Consider the following 16858-nt stretch of genomic DNA (forward strand, 5'->3'; position numbering starts at 1 on the left):
TATTGTTCAAACCAAGCAGAGAGCACTCAACAACAGGAGTTGACAATTTATCGTTTTTGAATTGGGAGCAGTTTTCTGTCCTTGTGAGAAGAAAACATCATCTGAGTGAAAATGAAATCATCAAGCAGGTGTTCACTAAAACACACACTGTCACCCCCCCACACACACGCACACACGCACGCACTCACAAACAGACATTCACACACACGCACTCACACACACACACATACACATGGAAATGGATAAAACATACAGACAGGCCACCAGCATTATGAAAACTGGAAGAAATCCCTGTGAAATGTTTAAAATCAGTACAACATATTCTCAGTACATGCAGAGCCCAGCATCAAATGAAGCAGGAATTATTATGCTTAAAACTGGATAAGTGTTGCATTATATTTCAGCCAAAACCTTAAACTCTGCAGACAGCAACAGAGTCTCATTAGAGGCAGTGATAAAAACAAAGCAACTGGCAGAGCTTTGTCTGTGAAAACTGATACAGCAGTGGTTAATTCCACCAAGGACAATGAAATGTAAGCTATCACGCTCACTCCTCACTTCCCAGAACTCACATTGAAGGCTGCAGCCTGGTGTAGGTGGAAGGTCACAGAAGATCTGTGCTTGCAGGCGGGTGTGCGTACATGTGTGTGTATGATTAATAAAGTGTGTGATTTCTTATTCTCTCACAAGTCTTTTAAGAATAATGAACACATCATCCTTTACTTTTTAACTGAACAGCCTTGCTGTCGGGAAAACTCTGACCTTCAAGTAGACATAACACGTAAGCTGTCTACTGCCTGTCTAAAGCTAGCAATGACTCCAGCTCACCTGTGGCAAAAGAGCCAGGAAACACTAGTTGACTAAGTCTAGACTTCCATTCACTCTGCAAAGCAACCATGAGCTGAGTAGGAACAAATATGACCAATATAGGTTGATAATAGCTAGATTGATGAAATTGAGGCACTGAGTGCAATAAATATAATCTTTTCCCTCTATCTGTTCCATCTTTCTTTAATATGATTTTTCAGACAACAAATATTTGCCGGAGTCACAGCTAAATGTATTACTGGGACAATCAATCATCAGTGTGTCAACCAATGAATGAGGCTATTGCTGGCCCAATCAATCATCTATGAGTCAACCAATGAATGGGGCTGATGCTAACAGGCCTCCAGAGAGATGCTATTTCAATACAGTTCTAACTTTATTTGGAGCTGCTTGTGCAGACTCAGTTTAACTGCAATGACCAAAGAGCATTTAGGAAGGAGCAAAAGAAAAAGACACACTCAAAGGTGTTCACAAGCTGGGCATTTTATTGAGGCCAATCTTTTTCAGTTGACATGGAAATAGGAGAAATTATGAAGAAAAAATAAATAAACCAAAGCTCAGTTGGGAATCTGGGATTTTAGAGTGCTCTTGACATGAGAACATGTCAGAACTGTATTACGATATAGTTTGAAATTAATCTAAATTTGCAAATTATCAGAAAGTGCAGCTATAGAAGTAATGAGGGATGGATGCTGAAGGTATCTGCCCTCCGATAATTAATATTTTAATACTTTAGGTGTGTACCCATCTGTGAACAAGCTGGCAGAATAAGTTACATTGGTGTGTGAATGAAATGATGTATGTGTCAACATCTGCTGAGTTCATAACTACTCTGCACCTGTGAAGAGCTGGTCTGTGTCTCAACAGTCATCGCAGAATAAAATGAAAGAGAATGTTAAGTGTGTGATTTTAAATATAATACCAGTTTGATCGTCAAGTCCTGCTGTCTCAACATTTTCAAACAGATGTAGATTCATCTGTCCAGTCTGTTTCGCACCTTCTAGAGGCGGTGTAAATGATTATAGTGTAAAGGACACACTGAAGTGTAACAAACAAGGGAGAAAAATGGTAACAGTCAAAATTCAAGTCAGATTTCACATATGTCTATATCTTTGACAGCTGTTCTGTAGCTTCTTAGAGAATAAAGTCACAAGCAATTTCTGTTTGTGTCGATGTGAAGTCATGCTGTTAATGCTTAAACATTGACAGCATTAAAAAAGACTGGGATTTCAAATATAAACCTTTGTGAGAGTAATTAAAAGAGGGTCACACAGCATGGACTCAATAGGAAAGCTGACACAACTGGTGACAATGACAGGAAAGATGGACGAGAAGGAGGGGACAACTTGTACCCAGAGGTCGCAAGACGACCTCAGCACATACACTGAAAATGAGGTATGAGGCATTTTCTGGCTTAATGTCAAGAATCCCAGCTAAAATAATCTCCAATGACTCTGAACACAACGACAATAAAGAGAGTATTGGAATGCACAAACAAAAAATGGTCAAATCTGTATTCTGTACCCAGTGTAAAATCTCACATTCATCATTGATTAAATTTGTCAGTGTTTAATGTTTATTGTAAGGATAATTTTCAAATCGATGTGCCATGGCTAATTCTATATATGCTAGGGAAGCAACAGAAGCAGGGAGTTAAACCCTATTGACACACATCACAGCACCAAACATAACAGACTATTAAATCTGACACAATCTCTTTCCAACACCTCGCCAATCACACTACACATACCAAACATGGTCACAGGCAAAGCAGCTGATGGGGCTAACAGTAGCAATGTCTCTCCATGACAAAATATCTGTCCGTCGGAAAACGGCAACGACATGATGACTGAAAATGTGCAATTGGAAGTTGGAGTAAAGAGAGAGTAATCATACAATCAATAACTTTTCAATCATCCCTAAAAGCTGACATTAAATATTGAAGAGGCTGTTTTTGATTGATTATATAAAATGAACTTTTTCTTTCAAGGCAATATAAATGTACTTACGAAATGATGATTTACCTCAATGTTACTTTTATCGATTTAACAACAAGACAATCACAGAGCTACACCAAAAACAATCTCAGAATTTAACAGAAGAAAAATAAAGTGAAAAACCATCTCTTCTCCAAGATTTTTTTTTTTTTTACTATTCTGTCATGAAGATTAAAATTTAAAACATTTGCACATCTTATGTCAAGCATCATGTCCTCATCATGTGCTACCTATTTGGAGTGTCATCATATGGAGCTTACAGACGACACACTGCAACTTTAATAAGTGGCAAACATGCACCATTAAAGTGTAAAAATACCATCCGAGATCAGAAACAGAGCCGAAAGAAGTTTGCAGTGACTCACCGTTTGCTTGCGCATGAACGGAGAACAGCCCAAGCAGCAGCAGAGGACTCCGGCTCCAGAGACAGAGAGAGAGACAGTGCTTCAGCCTTCCTCCCTGCACTGGCATGGTAGAGTCTGCTGCTCCACTCCTCTCCTCTCCCCTCTATAGAGCACTCCACACGACAGGGTTCACCACTCACACACTTCCTCTCTTCTGAGTGTGTGTATATTGTGTGTGTGTGTGTGTGTGTGTGTGTGTGTGTGTGTGTGTGTGTGTGTGTGTGTGTGTGTGTGCGCGCGCGCGTTTGTGTGTCTGCCTGTATGTGAGAGAGAGAGAGAGAGAGAGGGAGAGATGGGGAGTCCAGAGCATGCAAGCTCCTGTGTGTGTCTATATGAGACCACGACGTGAGAAAGTCCAAACCACACAAAACACACCGGCAGCAGCAGTTGCAGTGTATTGTCCTCCAACTTGGACCGATACAGAAGCAGCAGCCCAACTGAGAAAGAGAGACAGGGAAGGGGGGGGGGGGTAAAAAAGAGGTGGGAGTTACTTCACTTGTCTGGTAGGGAGGGTTAACCCACTCATAGGGAGGGAGTACAAGGGTGGAAAGAAAACGGGGGCAGGGTGCAGACAGGAGCAAGGCTTTGCAAAAAAATAGGAGGAGGGTGAGGAGGACATTGAAAACAAGCAGCAGGATTTGAGGGATTCAGCTTGCACAAAACTGCCTCCCTTCATTTTCTGCAGGAATCCTTTGAACAAATTGAAAGTGAGATAGTAGGTTGCTAAAGGCTACATCTACTCTTAAGTCAATGTTTTGTTTAGTTTTTAACCAATAGAACAGTCAAACTTTTGGTACAAAGTAAGATAACCTTGACTAAAATTATTACCTCATGGTTGCATGTCAAGTTCAGTTCAGACATATAGGCGGGAAATACTAGAAAAGTGAATAGTTACAGTTATTGCTGGACTGACATGTGATCGCAGTGACCGAAAGCTTTTGTTTTAGAGACTTTTTTACACCCACCCAGAGGTCTGGCTCACCAAAAATCATCTGATTCTCATTGTGTATGTCATTCTGTTGATTAGTTCTGTACATGTGTGATCATTGTGGAAGAAATGTGTCACTGATCCTCAACAATTAATGTTGTTCATCTGATTCAATTAAAGACGGTTGATAATGCTTATAATAAATATATGGCATTGCAGTGGCGTTAATGAACTACACAACTGGTTTAATTTTGCCCAAGATCCACAGTCCCTGATTCATTAAACTACAGTGTAGATTAATGACCACATAAGAGGTTTCCAGGCCATGGTGAGGTCACAACAACATCACATATCGAAGTTTACCTTTTCCCTAACAAAATTTCATTTTTGCCATAAATATCCTGCAGTTTTGGCTGAGAATAAGCTTCAGGAGATCACAGAGACCTTGAACGACACCCACCAAACTGGAATTTCAGCATCCTTTAGTTCAATTTGAAGTTTATAAAACTGACTAATAAAAACAATGATCAAGTTATCAAGGCAAACATCATAGGACTGTCAGTCATCTTTCTTCACATGACCACAGTTGACTATGACTGGTTACCCCATCAGGACATCCTAAATTGAGTATTTAGTCTGCATATGTCAAAGCTACCATTATGAAGTGAGAAAATTGGTTAAAAAAGTCATGGTGAATGTAATCACCAACAGTGTAAGTGGATATTTCAAGTATCCTAAAACAGAGTGGACTTCAACTGTTTGTTTGGATACAAAAGAGAGTTCATTTTATCAAGGACTTCCCCTGGTTTTATGTCTGGAAACTGGAGGAAGAAAATGCATAACAATGTCAAAATGCATCAAAAGTTTGCCAGACTGGTCTTTCCAGCTTGCTCTGAGTATATCGGTCAAAAACATTGTTATTGTCCTGTTATTACCTGCAAAAACAAAAGCAAAAGCAAACAAAAAAAAATTATTTAAGGCATGAAATAATGGTATTTTTGAGAAATACAACTAATCTTTAAAAAATAAACCATTTGCACTCCAGAGCAACTCCTCTTTGCCAGTGTGCTGTTAACAAATCAGGTAGATGGCAAAGGCACGTTAAAGAAGCCATTAGAGATTACATCACCCTTGCATGGAGCTTTTATACTAATAAATAAATGGCTTGAGACACTAATAGACCATTTCCTCTCCAGAGCTATCCTGTTGCCTGTGAGGCATTTACTACAGTCTGAGTGTGTGTGTGTGTGTGTGTGTGTGTGCGTGCGTGCGTGCGTGCGGGCGTGCGTGTGTGCGTGCGTGTGTGTGTGTGTGTAGGTGTGTGCGTGTGTGTGTTTTGAGAGCACCTTGCTTTTAGCAAAAAGCATTACAGACCAGAAACAACACTAAATGAGAGGGCATCCCACCGAACAAATGTTGATTTTCAACAGGCAAGGCAAAAAGCTTTTGTTTCCTTGTTTGTCTGTGTTGTAGTCACCCCATTCTTTTCTTCCTCACACTCATTTGTGTTGGTCATCAATGTTAAATGAGAGGTGACTCACTCACTATCTGATGAAAGGGACAATTATTTAATGAAAAAAGGTTATGCCTTTTTCTTCTTATTGCTCTCATTATCAGTTTTGAGTATTCAGTTTGGTTGTTTGGTACTACAACATGGTGACCTTATTTCTGCGGTATATATACCTATATACTTACACCAACAACTAACCACACAAATTCAGTCTTCCTTGTATTATATATATATATATATATATATATATATATATATATATATATATATATATATATATATATATAGTGTCTTGCGAAAGTATTGGCCCCCCAAAAACTTGTTGACATTCTGCAACATTTCATGTGAGACAATCGTGAAGTGGAACCAAATTATTCAACATTTTACATTGTGTTTACAAATAGAAAACTGAAAAGTAGGATGTGCAAATGTGAGACCAAATGACTCCATTTGTCATTGTTAGTCATTTAGGTCAACATTGGATCATTCAGAAGTCATCAGGGAACTTCTGGAGTTGGTTAGCTGAGCTGAGAGAACAGGAGGCCAATATTTTTGTACATCCTACTTTTCAGTTTTTTATTTTTAAACACAAACTAAAATTTTGAATAAATTTGGTTCCACTTCACGATTGTGTCTCACATGTTGTTGATTCTTGAAAAATATTTTCAGTTTGTCATCTTTAAGTTTGAAGCCTGAAATGTGGAAAAATGTCAAAAAAGTTCTGGGGGGGTGGGGGGTGGTGATACTTACACAAAGCACGACGCGGTGCACTAGCATCGTGTCCGGAGTGTCCCCCGCCTCACGCCCTGTGCCAGCTGGGATAGGCTCCAGCTCTTGTGACCCACTACGGTGGATATATATATATATATATATACATACTGTATATATATGTGTGTATATATATATATATATATATATATATACATACACACATACATACATACATACATACATACATACATACATACACACAGTATAAATAAAATGTCTGTCTCACCCTTGTGGGGTAATATCTGTGTGTCATCCTCAAGCTCGGGTCCTCTACCAGAGACCTGGGAGTCTGGGGGTTCTGCGCAGTATCTTAGCTGTTCTGTTCCAGGTGCTCCTACTACCACGGGGACCACATTGACCTTGATCTTCCACATCTGTTCCAGCTGTTCTTTCAACCCTTGATACTTCTCAATCTTTTCGTGTTCCTTCTTCCTGCTGTTGGTGTCAGCTGGAATCGCCACATCTATCACCACTGCTCTCTTCTGCTCTTTGTCCACCACCACTATGTCCGGTTTGTTAGCTGGCAGCTGTTTGTCAGTCTGGAAGTCCCACAGGATCTTAGCCTTGTCGTTCTCAACCACCTTCGGTGGTATGTCCCATTGGGATTTGGGTACTTCTAGTCCATACTGGGTACAGATGTTCCTGTACACTATCACAGCTACTTGGTTGTGCTTTTCCATGTATGCTGAGCTGGCGAGCAACTTACACCCTGCTACCACATGCTGGACTGTCTCTGGGGCTTCTTTACATAGCCTGCACCTTGGGTCAGATCTACTGTGGTAGATATTGGCCTCTATTCTCTTGTACTTAGGCCCTGTTCTTGTGCTGCCATGATCAGTGCCTCTGTGCTGTCTGTCAGTCCAGCTTTATTCAGTCTTTGATGGTCTTCTTGTTATCAACCACTTCCTCTATTTGACGGTGGTACATGCCGTGTAGGGGCTTGTCCCTCCATGTTGTCTCCTCCTCCTTTTCCTCCTCAGGTTTCTAAGACATTCACTGAGCAGTTCATCTGTTGGGGCCATCTTTCTGATGTACTCTTGGATTTTTGATGTCTCATCCTGGACAGTGGCCCTGATACTCACTAGTCCTCGGCCTCCCTCTTTCCGCTTAGTGTACAGCCTCAGGATGCTGGACTTGGGGTGAAACCCTCCATGCATGGTGAGGACCTTTCTCGTCTTGATGTCTGTGGCTTCTATCTCCTCCTTTGGCCAGCTCATGATCCTAGCGGGGTATCTGATGACCGGCAGTGCATACATGCTGATGGCTCGGACCTTGTTCTTACCATTCAGCTCACTTCTCAGGACTTGCCTTACTCTCTGGAGGTATTTGGCTGTGGATGACTTCCTGGCGGCCTCCTCATGATTGCCATTAGCCTGTGGGATTCCAAGGTATTTGTAGCTGTCCTTGATGTCTTCTATCCTGCCCCCTTGTAGGTCAACCCCTTCAGTTCTGATCATCTTGCCTCTTCTTGATACCATCCGGCCACATTTGTCTAATCCGAATGACATCCCTATGTCGTCGCTGTAGATCCTGGTGGTGTGGATCAGTGAGTCAATTTCTCGCTCATTGCTGGCATACAGCTTGATATCATCCATGTAGAGGAGATGGCTGATTGTTGTCCCACTTCGGAATCGGTATCCGTAGCCACTCTTTGTGATGATGTGACTGAGGGGGTTCAGGCCTATGCAGAACAGCAGTGGTGATAGTGCAACCCCTTGGTATATGCTGCACTTGATGTTAACTTGGGCAATTGGCTTGGAGTTAGTCTCCAGGGTTGTCTTCCACTTCCCCATTGAGTTCTTGATGAAGGCTCTTAGTGTCCTGTTGATCTTGTACAGTTCCAGACATTCCAGTGTGGCATTGAGTCATAGGTTTTCTGGTAGTCAATCCAGGCGGTGCACAAGTTGGTCTGCCTATTCTTACAGTCTCTGTGTACTGCTCTGTCCACCAGTAGCTGGTGCTTGGCTCCCCTGGTGTTATTACCAACTCCTTTCTGTGCCCCGCTCATATATTGATCCATGTGCCTACTCATCTTAGCCGCCATGATGCCTGACAGGAGCTTCCATGTTGTATTGAGACAGCTTATTGGCCGGTAGTTGGATGGGGTAGATCCCTTCTGTGGGTCTTTCATGATAAGGACTGTCCTGCCTTCAGTCAACCATTCTGGGTGCGTCTCATCCCTTAGCAGCTGGTTCATCTGTGCTGCTAGACGCTCGTGGAGTGCTGTCAGCTTCTTTAGCCAGTATGTATGGATCATATCCGGGCCCGGTGCTGACCAACTCTTCATCTTTGACACTCTTTCTTGGATGTCTGCCATTGAGATGGTTACTGGTTCTTGTTCTGGGAGGCAGCTGTGGTCAGTCCTCAGGTCCACTAGCCACTGGGCATCAATGTTGTGTGATGCTTCTCTTTCCCATATGCCCTTCCAGTATTTCTCCACCTCAGCTCTTGATGGGTTTGGACGGATGCTATTTCCCTGCCACTGAGAGTACACCTTTGCTGGTTGAGTGGAGAAGGTCTGGTTTATTCTCCTGGCCTCAATCTCCTTGGTGTATCGCTTCAGTCGGGTAGCCAGAGCTGTTAGTCTCTGTTTGGCAGTTTCGAGTGCTTCAGGCATGGAGAGCTTGCTGTATTTCCTGGGTACCCCTTTATTTACCATGTTCCCCTTCTGTAGCTCGGCTAGCTGGCTGACTTCTCTCCATGTCGCCTCTATCTTGGCCTCTAACCGTCTCTTCCATGGAGGGTATTGTTTGTTATGCCGTGTGTTGATCTTATATCCCAGCATCTCGAGGATTACTATTGCTGTACTGTGGATCAGCTTGTTGGTCTCAGTTATGTTCCCTGTGGGGATGGTTCTTATTGCGGCATTCACATCTTCTAGCAGATCTTCTGAAGGTACTTGACAACTTAGCTTCGGTATTTTTCGGAGGCTCCAGGTTTCCAGTTGGGTCACGATCTTCCTTCTCAGGTCAGCAGCTCTTGTATTGAGGCTGTGTATGTCTCTTGGGGCTTGGTACCCAATCTCGGATTGTGGGGGGGGTGATATCCCCCCACTGACCTGACGTCCTGGCTCCCCCTTGCCGTAGTATTGTTGTTGTATTCCATCGATCTCTAGTTGTGATAGCAGTTTTCGGTTACGGATGTTGGAACACTGGGCTAGCTTGATTGTGGGTTTCAAAGCATCCATTGGTCCCACATCCGCCCCATATATCCCCTCTCTCTGGGATTACTTGTGTAGTAGCATTCCAACAAATCCGTATTCTCTGCCCTTGTGTCCATGTGTGTCTTGTTCCTGTAGCCCATTTCTCATCAGATTGCCCTGGTTCCCTAGCATCTGACGCGGACCTCGTTAACCCGGGCGACGTCCGAGCCGGTATGACTCTGTCATTATTGTGTTTACTCATGTTTGAGGTAGGCTGGTATAGAATTAAGGGTCTTGCCTAAGGAACCTCACTGGATAGTGTGCGCCATGTCTGGGGTTCGAAACCACGCCCTCCTGCATCCCAGACCATGCCCCTTTCTGCATTTTGTGTACATTGACTGGATAGTGTTTGTCCCGACCGGGATATATATATATATATATATATATATATATATATATATATATATATATATATATATATATATATATATATATATATATATATGTGTGTATAGTGTGTTACTATGATAGTGTTAAAAAATACAAATGCTAAATGGTCTTTCTAGCTTCTGACTGACTTCAGTGCTCATATGCTAATATCCAAGCTCCCTTCATGAGTGCTGTGGGTCAACAAGCATTTATTTCAGCATTTCATTCTCTCATAATTTCTGACAGGTTGTCATAACACAACCATTTCACATGTCAGCAGCTTTCAACATCAACACTCTAAAGAGAGTTTGCTTTGGTTGAATATCACAGAGGGCATAGCAATATAAAAACACATTTACTATGTGATCTCTGGAATAAGGATAAGAATGATGCATTTAAAGATTTGCAGAAGTATTATTCATCTTTTCTTCTTCAGTGTTGTCTACTAAAACATATTCCTGCAGACCTGACAAAAAAAAAATCTATCTGAGCTTATTTGCAAGAACATGGCCTCTTCCATTTTATCAGTCAGTTAAAAATAAATATCAAAATCCGTTTAATGAAAATTGGTACAAGGCGTACATCAGGAGCCTTACAGTTTCCTTAAGAACAGATATAGTTATTGACATGCAAAAATTTTAGTATGAGAAGAGGAAATGGAGTGTGTATCCCCACCTACTTATTTGAATAAGCTCACTTGAAAAGTCTCACACCCAACCAATCACGGCGCATCTGCCACGAGGAGTCACGTGAACAATATGGCGTAAGGCATCAGGCAGTAAGTCTTTTTGTTGCGGTTATGCCTTTCGTCCACACGACAACGCGGATATCCCGGACAAAAACACTGGTCAAAGCAAAGTTTTTTGAAAACGCCAGGTCTGTGTTGTCGTGTGGACGCTGTGACCGAACTTTTTTCTATCTGGGGGGGTCATCTCCCTATGACGAAAACCGAGGTGACGTTAGTGTGTGTGTCCCGGGTCTACATGCACACACAGAATGGACGGAGTTAAAACCGGCTATTTTCTGACATACAGTATAACAGCTCCACATCAAAGATGCATTGATAAACATTCTTGACGGTTGGATATTTGTTCATCTGTTTCTTTCTTTATGAGTCATAAAGTTTTTATGTTTATTTATTTATTCATTCATTCACGTTGCTAATTTTCTTAAATGCTTTGAATGTTTAAGCTTTCAGAGGGGTTGAGGAAATCCCAGCTGACACTGGATGGGAGATGGGGAACACACTGGACAAGTAATTAATTAATTTCTTTGTTTATTTGTTGGTACTTATTTGAATCACTGTTTTACAGGAGCAATACTAAAGCAGTAAATTAGGTTAACATGGACACATTAAAATGAAACAAATAACAAGTAGCCAAATTTACACAATTATACTTTTGATAACAAATTCCACCAGGTTATTTGGACTTATCGACCAAAAAACAATGTGAGATACAAAATGCTTTGTTTCTATTTGGGCTGTCTGTCTCTGCCAGAGCATTTAAAGAAGACTTTTCCTTTTCCTGGTTGACTTTTAGAAGAGTAAATAATTTTATTTGATGTAAGAACTGACAGACAGGGGATTAATTGAGAAACACCTCTGAGACACAGCAGTTCATCCGTTAATTCCTGCCTATTGTCTTCAGCATGAGTTTAAGCTAACAAGCAATTTAACATAATCTGCTTTGGCCTGGTCAATGCACTCTTATTCATCGATGCATTTACATAGAAATTATTTCTGCCTGAATGGTCTGCATCTCATTCTAAGAAAGGAGTCAACACATTGATGGAGTATTGGAGATGCGTGAGAGATTTGTTCCTGTTCCTATTAACATCCATTGGGACTTTCAAGTTCTGTTTTCAGAGTCTACTAGCAGTAAGTGATTGTGTTTGCTTAATTTTGATAAGTAGATAGCAACCATACAAATCTAGAATTCAATTATCTCCGGCAAAAAATGCAATTGATGGAAAAATGTTTCGAGAAGGGCTTGTAGGAGAATAGTAAAATATTTATTAATCAAAAAAACTGGTAGACTCTGTAAAGGATGACCTTGAGAAAAAAAAGAATGATGATAAAGGTCCTATAACAAAACTCTGCTGACATTTTGAGCTAGTCTTGTCAAAAACTGATGCAGCAAGACTCATCCAAGAACGATGAGATAAGAGGAGAGCAAGGGATAACAGACAGAGTAGACAGAGGCATGGGGATAAAGTGATGACAAAGGAGTCTTTCAGTCTCACCTCTGACCTCAATACTCATTTGTTCTTGATTGTCCTTTCACCTTTAAGGAAAATCCGTCCACCACTGCAGGAAGATGTTTCCATGAAGACATTTATCAAAATGAAGTGAAGGTCAAATGATAAATGATATAACAACCTCATTCATAAGAAAAAAAAACTCCACTACCATTGTCCACTACCATCAAACATGTAGTGCCACTCTGGAGATACGATAAATAAGGTTGAATTTTAGGTGTAAAAATGTCTGGACAAATAGTACTACATTGGATATTATGTGAAGATGCTTCAACAACAAAGACCCAAATTTCTGTCATTGGTACAAACCAGGTCAGCTGATATCCAAGCAGTGTGATTTAATCAAGCACAAATGTCTAATTTCTCTTTACCAAACACGAGAAAAAGAAACTTTCCTGTGTACATGCATTCTTACACACAACCACATTTATATTACATCACCTCCGTAAAGCAGTTTTATGAACACATGGGTTTTGCAGATAGAGAGAAACCAGTTAGCTATTGTGGGCCAGTATAACGGCGCACACACATGCACATGCACGCAGAGAGACACAAAGGTAGGTGTCAAACCATTTAAACTTAATGAAGGTCTAATGATAGACTTGGAATGGCTTTTACAGCTTGTTTTTGTCATTGTGAAACCACTCACTGTATCAGTTTACAACCACCATAAAACCATTGACAGGGATAGTGGGGTTCGGGCGTAGAACAACCAAAGTGAGAACTGAGACAGAACCTCTGTAATCATGATATCATAAATATTCCAAATATTCTCAACTGTTTTATTGTATATATACAATGAATGATCGGGTTTTCCCCCAAGCCATCTAGGGAATGAGGTGTTGTCAATAAGATGTCAGCGGTGCTGGTATAGTGTTACTTTGTGCTAATGTACATTATTGGCAAAATAAAACCATAAATGTAAGGTCTACATTTGCCTTCAGCATCTGGAGTGTCATAAATAAATTATTAAGTGGCTCATTACATCAAACACAGTCGGTTCAATAACTGTGGGTGAATGAAGGGAAATACTCAAGAGTTAAAAAACTATTAGTTTGCATGAAAAGTCTTGAGGTAACCAAACCAGTCTGAACTCCTGTAAAGAGAGTTATACTGCACTGAAGTGAATGACCAAAAGGGTGGAATGTTAAAAATTTCCTGACACACGATTCGTGTGGAAGCTCTCTCCTGAGTGAGAGCTGACACAGCAGCAATGCTCCACCTGCTCTGTGGGATCTTGGCCTGCCTACTTTTCTGTATCATAAATATGCAACAGCTTACTAAATATCTGAGGATCACGATCTCCAGCCACCCACCAAACATTTTTATGTCCCTTCACAAAGACTGCCCCCCACCTGTGTTTCCATCTGTCACACAAAATATCTGAGACAGCTGATAGGGGCTGTAACTTTGGGAATGGTGTTTATCTGTCTCTGTGTCATGCAAAATATATTGAACACTGCTGATTGGATGTTTAAAGTTTTTGCATTAATTCGTAGTGGGGGTTTTTTAATGAAAAAATTGTATGTATGTCACATTGCCTTCAATCTATTTTTCTTCATATCTTTGCTTTTATTTTTTGTGTGTTTTTACATTGACTACTTGTTTGATATTGTGAAAGACACAACATATAAATAAAAAAGACAAATATTACATAAACAGATATTCACTGGACTAAATAATAAATCCAGAATTTGCTATTACTTTTATGAAGTGTTGTTTGGACTGTTAAGAATTAGACATTGTGTATGGGATGAAGGAGTATCAATGGAAAAAAAAGCTTTGGTGAAGTCAGTCCAAGCCATTTGTGTCCGGATCGTGTTTGAAGTGATTCGCAGAAACAGTCCGTTCACAAATATTTAATGTCAATCAAAACTCTTCTTCTTTTCCTTTCAGCTTTTCCTTTCAGGGGTCGTCACAGCAAATCGACTGCCTCCATCTAACCCTGTCTTCTGCATCCTCTTCTCTCACACCAACTACCTTCATGTCCTCTTTCACCACATCCATAAACCTCCTCTTTGGTCTTCCTCTAGGCCTCCTGCCTGGCAATTCAAAACTCAGCATCCTTCTACCAGTATATTCACTATCTCTCCTCTGGACATGTCCAAACCATCTCAGTCTGGCTTCTCTGACTTTTATCTCCAAAACCTCTAACATGTGCTGTCCCTCTGACGTACTCATTCCTGATCCTATCCATCCTGGTCACTCCCAAAGAGAACCTCAGCATCTTCATCTCTGCTACCTCTAGCTCCGTCTCCTGTCTTTTCCTCAGTGACACTGTCTCTAGACCAAACAACATCGCTGGTCTCACCACAGTTTTGTACACCTTTCCTTTCATTTTAGCTGAAACTCTTCTATCATACATCACACCTGACACTTTTCTCCACCCCTTGTAATGTCAGTCAAAACATGTACAGTACATATATTGAATATTTGGAATATGGATAAAATGAAATACTATATAGATTAACACCAAACAATGACAGCAGTGAAAAATGAACTTAAGAACTTCATCAAAGGCTCAACAGTTCAATCAGCTATACAGAAGAGGCGCTTCTTGTCATGAGGGTAAATAACCTCAGTGGTATTTTTACTGAGTCGTCACTAACAGGGTTGACCCTTAATGGTGATTCAGACTTAACACATTAGCTTTCAGATTGAGGAATTGTATTTTCCTGTGGTACCTTAAGGACACTAATTTACAAGCCATGAGTTCTGTCGTTTTAAATCAACTTGTGCACCATAAGTGTGGAGGACCACCTAATAAAGAGCTGCAAATGCTCCCATGGCCGATAACAACTGCTCCTATAGCCAAGAATAGCTTAGCCCTATAAAACTGTTATGTATACAGTGCTGTTCCTACTCCAACTCTTGTTCTCTAAGACACACGTCTACCAAATATTATCTCTTTCAACTGGATGATAATTCTTTCCTGATGACTGTCGTTTATTTAAGATTTAATTTACTTTGTGATGTGGATTAAATCTTTACACAAATTAAATTGTTACACAGGTCCTTATTAATGAGTTTTACCGCAGTGGATTGAATACAAATCAGGAGAGGAGAGGAGAGGAGAGGAGAGGAGAGGAGAGGAGAGGAGAGGAGAGAAGAGAAGAGAAGAGAAGAGAAGAGAAGAGAAGAGAAGAGCCACCCTGTTGTGGTGGCTGTTTAGGGCTTAACATAGCAAGGTGACACCAGGACCAGGAGGCTGACCTACAAACTTTCAGTAACCCCCACACCTGCATGAGCACATGGACACACAAAGACACAAAGACATGCAGTCCGATCCAGGAAAACAAACACACTAACTTATTCACACATCACTTCCCACGATACAAGATCCTCCGTCCCAGCCAAGAGGACACCATTTGACCAACTGATAATACCATCTGTTGGGCGACACACTAGTGCTTTGTAAATGTTCATCCTAATAGACGTGAGCAAAATCACATAGTTACAGCCAGAAATTTAAAACAATGTTTTACTGGTAACTTAAAAGAAAAAGTCTGTCAGAGGTTATTTGAGGACCAGAAGGAAAGGAAGAGAAGAAACATATGATGTGATTAAAATAGACGAAGAAAAAACTAAAGAAAAGACAAAGACCGATATAATTTATCTAGATAAGTAATGGCTCTAAAAATATTGTTTTTAAAAAGTTGCAAACATTTAAATTATAACCCAAATGAATTTTTGTTTTCAGGTTTTTTAGAATCTACAATTAGATTGACTCAGCTTTATTAAATTAAAAATATATTTCTTCTGGCATTGATCTCAACAATAAGACTTGTAATGCATCCTGGAAGCCAGTGTTGGGTGTATTACAGTAATGTCATAACTCGAAATTCAGTAATTACATTATAGTTACTGTGCCCAATAATGCTCTCACACGTCGGCATTTGAGTGTTGACCACTCTGCAGTTAACAATGTGAGCTCAATGGTGAGTTAAATCAAATTACAGTGCAAGTAAGATGGACCAACTTCCAGTAACTCAAAATTTGTTTAATTCACCTTTTATAGCAGCTACATGTGAGCAAAATTAATTTGTGGTGACAGAAAGAGTTGCGCTGTACTGAAAAAATGCCCACTTTTAGGCTGTTCATGGACGTGTCTGTTTTCTAAAAACCTATGTTTGCATATATTTACATTAAAGATGTATGTCTGTGCAAAAGGACCAAAGGACTGAGAGCTGACAGATAAGGATGAACGAGACAAAATGGATAACTGCTGGAAACAGTTGGAGACAGTGCAGACTTGAGTCAAGCACGGGATGACAAATATGTTCAGATAGAAGAAAGAGGAAGAAAATGTAAAAGTAAAAAAAAAAACTAAAAAAAAACTCCACATGATCACTCATGGACCACCACTGAGTTCACTGTTACCACTGTATAAGCTGCTTTTGATTTACTAGCTGCACAATCACAACATTCACTGCTGTGGCTATTTTCAAATTGCTGTCAAAATACATGGAAGTATGTGGGCATTGATCAATACACCTTTTGATACTGACGTATCTAATCTAGTATGTGAGAGGAGAATGAAGGCGCATTAAGGGTGATATTGCAAGTGACCAAACTCATCCTAATGTTGAC

General features: G+C 40.5%; 1 protein-coding gene across 3 annotated transcripts in view; it reads right to left on the bottom strand.

Moving 5' to 3' along the window:
* Positions 1-16858, bottom strand: part of bmpr1ba (bone morphogenetic protein receptor, type IBa) — a 71764-nt gene that overhangs the window by 21072 nt on the left and 33834 nt on the right. For 2 of the 3 annotated variants that reach the window (XM_068311710.1, XM_068311712.1), the window contains one exon: positions 3191-3666. The exons of the other annotated variant lie outside the window; for it this stretch is intronic. In XM_068311710.1, coding sequence (XP_068167811.1) covers positions 3191-3296 — 106 coding nt within the window. In that variant the 5' untranslated portion in view covers positions 3297-3666. The remainder of the gene's footprint in view (positions 1-3190; positions 3667-16858) is intronic. 3 annotated transcript variants of the gene reach the window in all.

The sequence above is a fragment of the Antennarius striatus genome, chromosome 3 (genome assembly GCF_040054535.1).
Source record: "Antennarius striatus isolate MH-2024 chromosome 3, ASM4005453v1, whole genome shotgun sequence".
NCBI lineage: Eukaryota > Metazoa > Chordata > Actinopteri > Lophiiformes > Antennariidae > Antennarius > Antennarius striatus.